This window comes from Podarcis muralis, chromosome 7 (assembly GCF_964188315.1).
Source record: "Podarcis muralis chromosome 7, rPodMur119.hap1.1, whole genome shotgun sequence".
Lineage (NCBI taxonomy): Eukaryota > Metazoa > Chordata > Lepidosauria > Squamata > Lacertidae > Podarcis > Podarcis muralis.
In genome coordinates this window covers 82,500,510-82,512,223 of record NC_135661.1, presented here as the reverse complement: position 1 = coordinate 82,512,223, position 11,714 = coordinate 82,500,510, and the positions used below count along the sequence as shown (strand labels likewise).

Sequence of the window (11,714 nt, the reverse complement as noted above, 5' to 3'; positions counted from 1 at the left end):
TCACTGGCATGTGCTCACCCCCAGAAAATTGCCCAGAAGGGACTCTCACCCCCAGACTGAAAAAGATTCCCTGCACCTGGGCTAATTCCTCCTTTTGGTGGTCAATTGATCATTGCTTGATAATTTGTATTCACAATCCCAATGTTTAAGATGCAGGTTGCAGATGATCTGTCACTTTCTCCTTCCCTTGCCTCCTCCCCTCAAGGGTTCAAGACTAGAGGAGAGGAGGTGGAGCGGTCCATATTCCTCCTTGTCCTCCTGCGCCGGCTTTTGGCCCCTTCGTTAGGGATTGTGGAGAAATTTGATTCAGTTTGCATTTAAAGACATTCACACTTCCCAAAACAATATGAGAACCGAAACGCAGCCCTCCTTTGGAACCTACTTCTCTGAATTTTGCAATGTAGCAAAATAATATGCACAAGAATACTGGGGTAATGCGGAAATAAAAACACACATATGAAAATAATATACAGAAATGTGCTGTATCAGAGAAACCAATTTGCAAAAATATGTGTACAGTCCTACCTTGGATTCTGAACGCCTTGCAAATCAAACGTTTTGGCTCGCGAACGCCGCAAACCCGGAAGTGAGTGTTCCGGTTCGGAAACGTTCTTTGGAACCCAAATGTCCAACTCGGCTTCCGTTTTAGTGCAGGAAGCTCCTGCAGCCAATTGGAAGCCACATCTTGGTTGTCGAACGTTTTCGGAAGTCAAACGGAGGTACAACTGTAAGGTACAAACCAAGGTACAACTGTATTAGGCACGACTGCATACAAATGTGTTATAAGGTATATTACAAGAAATTTGCACCAAAATGCTGATTAGTTTTCATAGGGGTTCACAGGAAAGAAACAGCAACTGATGTGGAAATGTGGAGAGCTATACTTAAGATTAGAGGGACGCAGGTGGCGCTGTGGGTTAAACCACAGAGCCTAGGACTTGCCAATCAGAAGGTCAGCGGTTCGAATCCCCGCAGCAGGGTGAGCTCCTGTCTGCTCCTGCCAACCTAGCAGTTCGAAAGCATGTCAAAGTGCAAGTAGATAAATAGGTACCGCTCCGGTGGGAAGGTAAACGGCGTTTCTGTGTGCTGCTCTGGTTCGCCAGAAGCGGCTTAGTCATGCTGGCCACATGACCCGGAAGCTGTACGCCGGCTCCCTCGGCCAGTAAAGCAAGATGAGTGCTGCAACCCCAGAGTCGGCCATGACTGGACCTAATGGTCAGGGGTTCCCTTTACCTTTACTTAGACTTAAGATTGGGAAAATGAAAAATCGAGAGAAACCAAAATGGGCAGACTGGCCCATCCCTCCCTTCCACAAGAATATTCTCCCTGTGGCCTGAACTTTGCTCAAAAGGAGCTGCCAGAATTGTGTCCCACCCCTTTCCTGAGGAAGGCTGATGTTTGCTAGATGAGGCTTTGCTTTCACTTTCACGCCAGGAGAACGTGAGAAGAAAAGCTGACGAACTAGCTCCAAGATGGTGAGTGGGGTGCAGAGAAAGGGCATGTCAGAGGGGGAACCACCCTTTCTTCATGTGGCAGTGGGGTGGTGTGTCTGGTTCAGCCTTAACATGTGCTGTTGATCCCCAGTACTGAGCTGTTGCTTTATCCTCATCAGGAAAAACGACAGCATCTTTCTTGGCATGTGATGCCCCCCCCCCCCATTTAATGCCCCTTTCCTTAGCAGAGCACTGCCCCTCTTTTGCCTTGTGGGAAAATCATGTTGCTGACTTCTTAAAATGCAGCCGATATAAACAGTTTCCATTAAAATGCGAGTTCTCTTCATGACGGTTGGGATGGTTTTGAGGCTGAGTTTGAGGCTATTGGATCGAGAATATTATTTTTGCGCTTTTCTCCCCACTCCACAGAGTTTACCCATTGCTGCTGCTTGGACCAATATTGAAGGCCTCAGTGAGGGAAAGAGATTTTTAATCCAAGGCTTTGTCCGACCATACACGAAAAGGTTTGTCCAGCCTGCTGGTCATGTTCGATTCCCTTTGTTTTTGGGGAGCTGTTCTGCCCCATCCATCTCTTCCTCTCCATCCTCCATCCCCATCCTCTCTTCTTTCTCTGTGACCAAAATCATGGATGTGGGGTGATGTATGCAGTCTGTCAGGGTAGTGAAGTGTTCTGCTGTTGAATCTTCTTGAGTTCATTTAGGAATAATTTACAAAAATAGTACTCCATAAAGAAATGCTGATTTAAAATAAAATATTTTTTTTTTGGAAAAGCTTTGTTGCTGATTTGAATGTGTTACTGTGGGGCTTCTTTTGCCGCATGATTTCGTTGCCATTCGTTGTTGCAATAGACCACCACAGTAAAGACACAACAAACAAATAAAAGTATCATAGAACTGTAGAGTTGGAAGGGACCACGAGAGTCATCTAGTCTACCCCCTGCAATGCAGGAGTATTTGTTCAGTGTGAGGCTTCAATCCACAACCCTGAGATTAAGAGTCTTATGGTCTACCAGCTGAGCTAAATAATCATTTTGAGGTATTCAGCACACACACATACACACACACACCTGAAAACTAATAACACCTCCTTGCACTGTCAGTTTGCAGATAGTACAGTGGTACCTCGGGTTAAGTACTTAATTCGTTCCGGAGGTCCGTTCTTAGCCTGAAATTGTTCTTAACTTGAAGCACCACTTTAGCTAATGGGGCCTCCTGCTGCCACTGTGCCGCTGGAGCACAATTTCTGTTCTCATCCTGAAGCAAAGTTCTTAACCTGAAGCACTATTTCTGGGTTAGTGGAGTCTGTAACCTGAAGCGTATGTAACCTGAAGCGTATGTAACCCGAGGTACCACTGTATTGATCTGATGTGTAGAGATCTTTCCTATTTTAATTAATTCAAGAGGATTCTGAAAGCTTCTCTGTGTGAAAGAAACAAGCAAGAAGGTTCATGATGTTTGAGTATTATCTCCAGAGAAGCTAGTACAGTTGGTTTAAACTGGTTCTCTTATCTCTTTCTGTGAAGGTCATGCTGACTATAAAAGTAGGGCCAGAAGGAGCCTGGACTTCCCTTTCCCTTTCCCTTTTCCTTTCTATCTCTTTTCCTTTTGGTGTGGTGTTCTGTATACCGTATAGTGTTAAGGTTTAGACTTATTATAAGTTATCATACGTTTAAGTTAAGTCTGCTGCAACTGGATTTCTTAGGGACAGAGCCAATCCTGAAAATATTGGATTTGTGACCATAATGCTCATTTGCCTTCAGTAGCAGTAAAGCTCTGCTGGATGAAATATTAATAGCCTCTGGTCTATTTTTGGGGAATCCTGCAACGTGTTTAAATTTTTACTCTGCTAACTATGTTACATACTAAGCCTGGAGCATATTTCACTGTACATTGGGGTTCTGCTCTGGATCAATATTAAATGGAATTCTATGACATGCATATCACACACTGTAACTCTTCAATAAGCTATAAAGTGTTAAATATTACAACAGAACAGAAGCACACACACACACCAAGTTTCTTGGAAACTGGCTTGCATTTTCTCAGTGGCCAGAGCAAATCTTGAGACTTGGATGTTAATGAATATGTCTTCCCCTGGATTTTTTTTTTTTTTACTGGTTTTGCATTGTTATAGTAAAGGGTAAAGGGACCCCTGACTATTAGGTCCAGTTGTGGCTGACTCTGGGGTTGCTGCGCTCATCTCGCTTTATTGGCCGAGGGAGCCGGCATACAGCTTCTGGGTCATGTGGCCAGCATGACTAAGCCACTTCTGGCGAACCAGAGCAGCACATGGAAACGTCGTTTACCTTCCCACCGGAGTGGTACCTGTTATGTATTGAAGTTCTCACCCTGGCCAAAAGGAGTATCATTTAGATAGTTTTCACTCAGGTCCACGTCAGTTACTTTAGGCGGGAAACCCTGGGTTGTTGTTGCTACAATGTTGACAGCCGGCTGCCTATAAAAGCAGGCCGGCTGAGCTGTTTGCTGTTCAGTTCTGTTCCAGCTTACAAAATAAAGAGCTGCTTTGGAGAAATCGCTGTGTCGTCTGCTATGTCACCCCACAACTTAACAGTACCTATTTATCTACTTGCATTTTGACGTGCTTTCAAACTGCTAGGTTGGCAGGAGCAGGGACTGAGAAATGGGAGCTCACCCCGTCACGGGGATTCGAACCGCCGACCTTCTGATCGGCAAGTCCTAGGCTCTGTGGTTTAACCCACAGTGCCACTCACGTCCCACTGCATTGTTATAGCTGAGAGCTAGTGAGCATCTTATCACAGAGATGTATTGGACTGCAGGAGCACATGCACCAGAAGTCCTGATTCAAGCTGTTCCCTCAGCTCTCTGTTTTGTGAAGTAAGGAGGAACCAGGAATGGGGGATAAGGGTCTGGGAACGAACTTCAGCCTGTTATTCGTTGGAGGGTTAATTCAGAGCACTGTCAAGTACATGCCTTGATAGAATTATATTCATGCTTAAAAGACTCGGTGAGGATCAGTGGCTTAGCGTGGGTTGTCAGCACCCGGGGCAAGGCAAGTAATTTGCGCCCCCTAACCCGTGGACTTTGTCAGCACCCGGGGCAAGGCAAGTAATTTGCGCCCCCCCCAGATGTTGCGCCCGGTGCGGCCGGGCCCCCCTGCACCCCCCACGCTACGCCACTGGTGAGGATAATCAATGGGCATGCTATAGGTGCACAGAAACTTTACTGTGGTGTTCCCACTTCCTTTTGCTGAGTCCCAGTTGTGCTCCCTCAGGTCAGCCTCCATGACTCCTGCCCTTTCCAAACCTCGCCTTTCTCTCTTGCTCCATTCTCCCCTCCATTTGGCCTTTTCTTTTTTGGTTTGCATGTTTATTTATTCTTGTTTAAATAATACAGAAAAAACAACAACAACAACAACAACAACAAAATGAAAACAATCCAAAAACATTGAAAACAAATATTACATACTTATCATATAATACGCCCCCCACCCGCAGCTTTCTTCCACCACAATTCGACTTTGAATCTCTATTTCCACCTTTATCTTTGCATTCTTCAAATGTATCATTCTTTGTATTTCTTTTATTGCTTCTCTTTTCCAATTCATAGATATACTTTACATTTTTATTCTAGGCAGATTAGCATATCTTTCTCAGAACAAGATTTTAACATATAATCTTCCAAACATTTCCATTCCTTTTTAAATTTTTGATTTGACTGATATCTTACGACTGAGGTTAGCTTTGCCAGTTCTAAATATTCATTTAATTTGCAAATCTACTCCTCTTTTGAGGGCAAGATTTGAGATTTCCATTTAGAAGCAATCACTACCCTGGCTGCTGTAGTTGCATATAGAAAAATTATTTTTTTTCCACTTGCGGTATAGCTTTCCCTATCAAGCCTAGGTGATATGCCTCTGGCTTTCTAACAATTGGGGTTTTCAACATTTTCCTTAATTCCTCATGTATTACTTCCCAAAATTTCTTAATCTCCTCACAACCCCACCACATGTGTATTGTTGTTCCTGCTTCTTTGTCCACTTGGCTTTTCCAGTTCCTTTCCCTCTGCGATCGGCCGCTCTCTCCTTCCTCACAGTGCGCTTGCCCTTCTCACATTTCAGATTTGCAGTGAATTTCCTGTGCGCCAATGGCGACATCGCCTTCCACTTCAATCCGCGATTTGATACGCTAAAGCCGGTGGTCGTGTGCAACACGCAGATGAAAAGTAAAAAACGGCTCTGGGAGTCCTGGAAGAGCGACGAAGTCTTCTGGGGAGAAGAGGAAATTGCCCCCATCATGCCTTTCAAGCAGAACAATTCTTTTGAGATGACCATCGATGTTGAGAGTGGCTGCTATCAGGTGCGGTGGGACTGGGGCGGTGAGCCAGGTTACTCCATTTGATAGTAAGCAACCTGGAGTGGCGTGGGTGGCGCTGTGGTCTAAACCACAGAGCCTAGGGCTTGCCGATCAGAAGGTCGGCGGTTTGAATTCCCGCAACGGAGTGAGCTCCCGTTGCTCGGCCCCAGTTCCTGCCAACTTAGCAGTTCAAAAGCACACCAGTGCAAGTAGATAAGTAGGTACCGCTCCGGCAGGAAGGTAAATGGCATTTCTGTGCGCTGCTCTAGTGTCGCCAGAAGCGGCTTAGTCATGCTAGCCACATGACCCGGAAGCTGTACGCCGGCTCCCTCGGCCAGTAAAGCGAGATGAGTGCTGCAACCCCAGAGTCGGCCACGACTGGACCTAATGGTCAGGGGTCCCTTTACCTTTTTAACCTGGAGTGTCAGCTGGAAAAGGAAAGGCTGAGGAGGAGAGGAAGACTCTCCTATATTCCTGGAACCAGAAATGTTTTAGGATTTAACCAATCCCCAGATGCAGCAGTTGCTGAGACTAGCCGAGTCGCTAAGCAAACAAAGCAGGGATATGCGCCATTAGCAGAGACTCTGTACCAGGCAGCAGAGGGATGGGGCCCCTTCTCCATCTCTGTGTCAGTTAGCAGAGTTGCGCTTAGGATCTCAGCTTGCCTGAGGTGAGCTAGGGGGAAAAGGTGTCAGTTTGTAAGAGGCGGCAGGCTGGAGAAAGGCAGGGATCAGAGCACCATGTGGGCTGGCAGCTTGAATCCAGAATCGTGGCCATGAGAGAAGCAGGACTCATCGTAGGCTCAGGTTGAATATATGTGTAAATAAACCATCTGTTATAAAGACACGACAGTCTTCGCTGTGCCTCGTTCCCAAAGGACACACGAACTCTGCCAGGACCCCTGGAGTCTCGCACTGTTGTGGAGATTGGGGTGGCGTGCAACAATGCTGGGTAAATAACCGAGGAGAAATACAGGGGTTTGCTTTTTTAAATTATTATTTGTTTAAGCCATAAAATTTATATGCTGCTTTATTTTTTTGGGGAAAGCCTCAAAGCAGTTTATTTAAGGGTCTAGAACTAACCAGCCAATCAGAATTCAAGTTACCTCAGCATGGATTGTGTCAGGGCTTGTCCACACGTGACTTGGCTCTACACTTTCTAGGCAAAGGTCCAGGTGGCTGTTGTTGTTTATCCACCACCACCACCACCCAGGAAAAACCAGTGTTTTACCATTAATCGGAGCAAAATGCAACCCACAGAAAACCCTATTGCTGTTTGCTCTGATTCAGTGGTAAAGAGTGGTTTTCGCCAGAGGAAAGCAGCAGGAGGAGAAGAAATGTGGGATAAGCCCATAGTGTGAATGTGTAGGCTGGCAGTGAAGTGAGAGTGTGTCCCTGTGGGTAAAATACTGTCTTATTTAGCACTGTGGGAGTGAAGCTACTGGCTTAAAAGGAAATAATAGGCATAACTGTCAACTTTCCCCTTTTCTTGCAAGGAATCCTATTCGGAATAAGGGAATTTCCCTTAAAAAAAGGGGAAACGTTGACAGCTATGATAATAGGGCTAGTGAGCTTGCCTCACCACAACTCGGCTTCCCTACCTAGCCAAAATCTTGTTTCTGACTCACCCACACACTTTTCTCAGGCTTGGGCTAAAACAAATGACATCAGTTATTCTTAATTAAATTTCTCAGTTGCTTTGTCTTGCTCAGGGCAACCCAAAGTATCTTGCAACCAGTCTAACTTTTGAGCTATAAGCAGCGAAATATTCAGAATGGTTTTCTTGATACGGTATTCAAATCTGTGTGAGGTATTATGCAAACAAAGGCAGGGGCTGAGGGGGTAGAACGTTGGGGAAGTGGCAGTTGGGAAGTGACAGTTGCGTTGCATTTTTTAAAAGAATTAAATGTAAAGCTGTAGGGGAAAAAAGAAAACCTTCCATCTAGTGGTGAAAGCAAAGAGCATAGAGAAAACATAAAATCTGGGTAGAAATAAGGCTAAAAGAGGGCAGGGATCTGCTCCTTTGTTTTAGGGTGGAAGATTTACACATAGAAGAACAGAGCTTTCCAAACTGTGTGTCACAGCACATCAGTGCGTCTGCCGCAGTGTGTAGGTGTATCGTGCGAATGCTCCCTGCGCTCCTCCCGGGGCTGAAAAGGGGTTAGTTTAACCTCCGGTTTGTTAGTAAAGCTGAATTACTGTGTCACGGAATGATTCATGTCTAAAAAGTGTGTCATCAACATGAAAAGTCTGGAAAGCTCTGAGGTAGAAGCTTATCCCCCCCCCCCCCCCGAGGCTGTGAACCTCTGTAGCATGGGTAGGCAAACTAAGACCCAGGGGCCGGATCCGGCCCAATCACCTCAATTTGGCCCGCGGACGGTCAGGGAATCAGTGTGTTTTTATATGAGTAGAATGTGCCCTTTTATTTAAAATGCATCTCTGGGTTATTTGTGGGGCCTGCCTGGTGTTTTTACATGAGTAGAATGTGTGCTTTTATTTAAAATGCATCTCTGGGTTATTTGTGGGGCATAGGAATTTGTTCATTCCCCCCCCCCCCCAAAAAAATATATAGTCTGGCCCCCCACAAGGTCTGAGGAACAGTGGACCGGCCCCCCGATGAAAAAGTTTGCTGACCCCTACATGTAGTGTAAGCTGCGCTGATTATCTAAACGGCAGAAAGGAAGGGCAAAAACATGTTAAATTAAGTAGAAAACATTTACATTACTCTGGAATAAGCTTCGGTGAAATAGCTGACAGTCAGATATATCCCACGAGAACTTACATTGTATTACGCCTGGTAGTCTTTTAAACACCTGAAGCCTTCTTCTTGTCCCTGTCCCTGCCAGCTGGTAATTGAATGCTTGTTTCATTTTTCCTGTAGGTGTATGTCAATGGAAATCGCTTTTTGGAGTACAAGCACCGTGTTCCCCTCAAAGAAATCCAGACCTTGGAGGTCAAAGGGGATGTCTCAGTAAACCGCTTTGAATTTTCTGAGATTAAAGTGAGTTGGTTTTTCTCGTCTTTCGTCCTTAGCTTAAACTTGCCAGTGTGGTTTATGGGGCATCTAACCTGGGAAACAGCCATTTGACAAAGAGATGGGGCTCCTCAAAAATAATTTGAGGAGGCCCTCACCTTTTTACCTGCAAAATTCTGGACGGGATATTAATGATTTCTGGGTGAATGCCTGATTTCTGCTTTTAAGTGATTCAGCACAGAGTTGGAAAAGATGGATGAGACCTCATAGCAGTTTCAGGTCTCTGAGGATGAAAAGCTGAAACAAGAAAACAGTTATGATGCAAGTGGCTGGATTTCTAAAGCTTAGTCCCCACTATCTGAAGCCATGCACTTTTCAACATCTGCTCTCATCCCCTGGTATCTATATTTTTGTGTTCCAGGCTCCACCCCCTTACAGCCCTCCTAATTCTGGTGACACCACATATAACAAAGTAAGTCCGTCCCCTGTGTTTATTTGTACTTCTCTCCCAATAATGGATGGAACTGGTAAAGATTTTTCAGTAAGCTCAATTCTGCACATGAGTTTATAATTTTTTAAAAAAGTCCTCATGAAGATTCATTAGCAGTTTAATTGAATTTATTGTGATATGCATATGTGTGTACAATTTTGCCTGATGGTTTTTTTTTTTTTTTTTTTGCAAAGCAACTTCCCCTAATAGAATGCACATTCTTGTGTTGTTGTTTTTAAAAATATACCGTACTATATGCATCTTTGTACACATTATTTGGCTTGGAAACTGCACTGCAATATTTGGAAAAGTGACTTTCAAAGGATGCCTATGTTTTGGTTTGCGTACTCTTTAGGAAACTGTGAATTAGGGAGGTTCACTTCGTAAGTGCAAACTGAAACAGATTTCTCCCCCATGCCAGCCAATACAGTGTATTGCACCTCTGCCTTCCATCTTAACACAGCCTGCAGGGCTTTACCATGATGTCCAAAGGCATATTTCCCCCTAAAAGGTTCCTGCCTCTGCTGGCTAACAAAAATTTAGGATTCTTTTGGGTTTGTTCAGAGCAATTATCCTTAAAAAAACCAAACAAAAAACTTTGCTTTTACTCAACTTTTAATGCCATATGTACTGAGCACTGTAAGGGATGCGGGTGGTGCTGTCGGTTAAACCACAGAGCCTAGGACTTGCCGATCAGAAGGTCGGCGGTTTGAATCCCCACGACGGGGTGAGCTCCCGTTGCTCAGTCCCTGCTCCTGCCAACCTAGCAGTTCGAAAGCATATATACTGTACTTCTGGTTTGCCAGAAGCGGCTTAGTCATGCTGGCCACATGACCCAGAAGCTGTACGCCGGCTCCCTCGGCCAATAAAGTGAGATGAGCGCTGCAACCCCAGAGTTGGCCACGACTGGACCTAATGGTCAGGGGTCCCTTTACCCTTTACCTTTATTGAGCACTGCAACAAAAATAAGCGGTAACCCCAGCCTCCTCATGGTTAGGCAAGCTTTGACCCCGTTTCCTTTATGGCAGTCTTCCATAAGCCCACCTAGGTTGGTGATAACCTGGCATTGACTTCATTCTGTGCTTTTCTTTTCTTTTGTCTCTGTCACTCAGCAGGAAGAGAAGCGTGCCCCAGAAGCAAAGTCGACCAAATAGTGAAGACCCAAGATGAGCCTGCGCGATCCTTTGGAAAACGGAAGCGCTGGCTGGTTGGGTAAAGGGATGGGTGCTCTTTTCCTGACCTCACTGAGGATAGAGTTCAGCTGTTATGTGTGGAATGAAGCAAAATTAAGTAGTGTCATAAAGACCAGTAGTTAGCAAAATATTTGCATGTTTTCTATATACTGTACTTTGTTATTGTTGGCTGTTGTGAGGGCAATGGGAGATTGCAAAACGGCAAGGCTTGGGGAATAAACATTGTAAACACAAGGCCCTTCAACAGTCACCACCAAAGCTTTGTTACCAGCAGATCCTGCTAGCCGTCCTCAATACATTTCCTGGAAATCCTTTGTTAGGCAAATGTTTGCAAACAAATCCACAATTTCCATTGATGTCTTTGGGAATCAGTTATCTCTGTCCCCTCCTGCCATGGTTTGTTCCTAAAATGGCTGCAGCCAACCAGATCAAGGGAAGCAAAACAAAAAACAGATTTGTCCAATCTCTCTTCCCACTCCCTTTCCCCACGGTTTCTGTCCGAAAATGGCTGCCACTGGCCAGCCAAGCACAAAAAGTGAGGAAGTGGGCAAACTCTGGCTCTTTGGATATCTGAATCTGTGGAGTGTATAGCGAGGTTTGGGCATGATTATTTATGTTTGGATAAGTGAACTGGCAGATAGCGAGCAGGTGGACAGCAGGGCTTACATGTACTTTATGCTGCTTGTGTTTATGCTGGCTTTTAGGTTGCTTTTTTGTGCTGACTGGTAATTCCATTTTAATATTCTTCTGCTTTAATTTGTCGTGTTAGTAACTTTGTTAACCACCCGCAAAGGTGGCATAGAACCGAAACAAACAAGCTTGGAAATTTGAAATATATAAATAAAAGTGCTATGTGAATAACAGAAAAGTGAAATGTGCGATCCTTTAGGAATTATTGCATTACTTTTATGGGATTTCTCTAAAATGCACGTTACATGAATGGGGAATACCTGTGGTGCCGGTAACTCATTTGCATTTTTTAAAATTGTGTGTGGTGTGTTGTTTTTTTACAGGAACAAAACAAAAAGGGGAAAAGAGAAGACAATGCTCAGAAAGACGACACAGAACAGAAAACAAATTAATAATAATAATAATAATAATAATAATAATAATAATAATAATAAATTTTATTTATACCCCTCCCTTCCCAGCCAAGGCCGGGCTCAGGGTGGCTAACAAGCAATAATAAAAACAAGTTGAAACAACTTAAAAACAAAATTGAAATACAACATTAAAATATTCAAACATTAAAATATTAAAATGTAGCCTCA

General features: G+C 44.4%; 1 protein-coding gene across 4 annotated transcripts; it reads left to right on the top strand.

Annotated features, from left to right (window-relative positions):
* Positions 1-1,320: 1,320 nt before the first annotated feature.
* LOC114603320 (galectin-5-like) lies at positions 1,321-11,311 on the top strand. Of its 4 annotated transcripts, none has more exons than XM_077932249.1 (6): positions 1,322-1,475; positions 1,863-1,957; positions 5,553-5,790; positions 8,668-8,787; positions 9,182-9,232; positions 10,366-11,311. In XM_077932249.1, the coding sequence occupies exons 1-6, from the start codon at positions 1,473-1,475 to the stop codon at positions 10,402-10,404; spliced, it is 546 nt and encodes a 181-aa protein (XP_077788375.1). In that variant the 5' UTR covers positions 1,322-1,472; the 3' UTR covers positions 10,405-11,311. The 4 variants fall into 4 exon arrangements, with proteins under 4 accessions (XP_077788377.1, XP_077788376.1, XP_077788375.1 ...); XM_077932248.1 differs by having other exon boundaries at positions 1,323-1,475; positions 10,363-11,311; XM_077932251.1 differs by lacking the exon at positions 9,182-9,232 and having other exon boundaries at positions 1,321-1,475.
* The last annotated feature ends 403 nt before the right edge of the window (positions 11,312-11,714 follow it).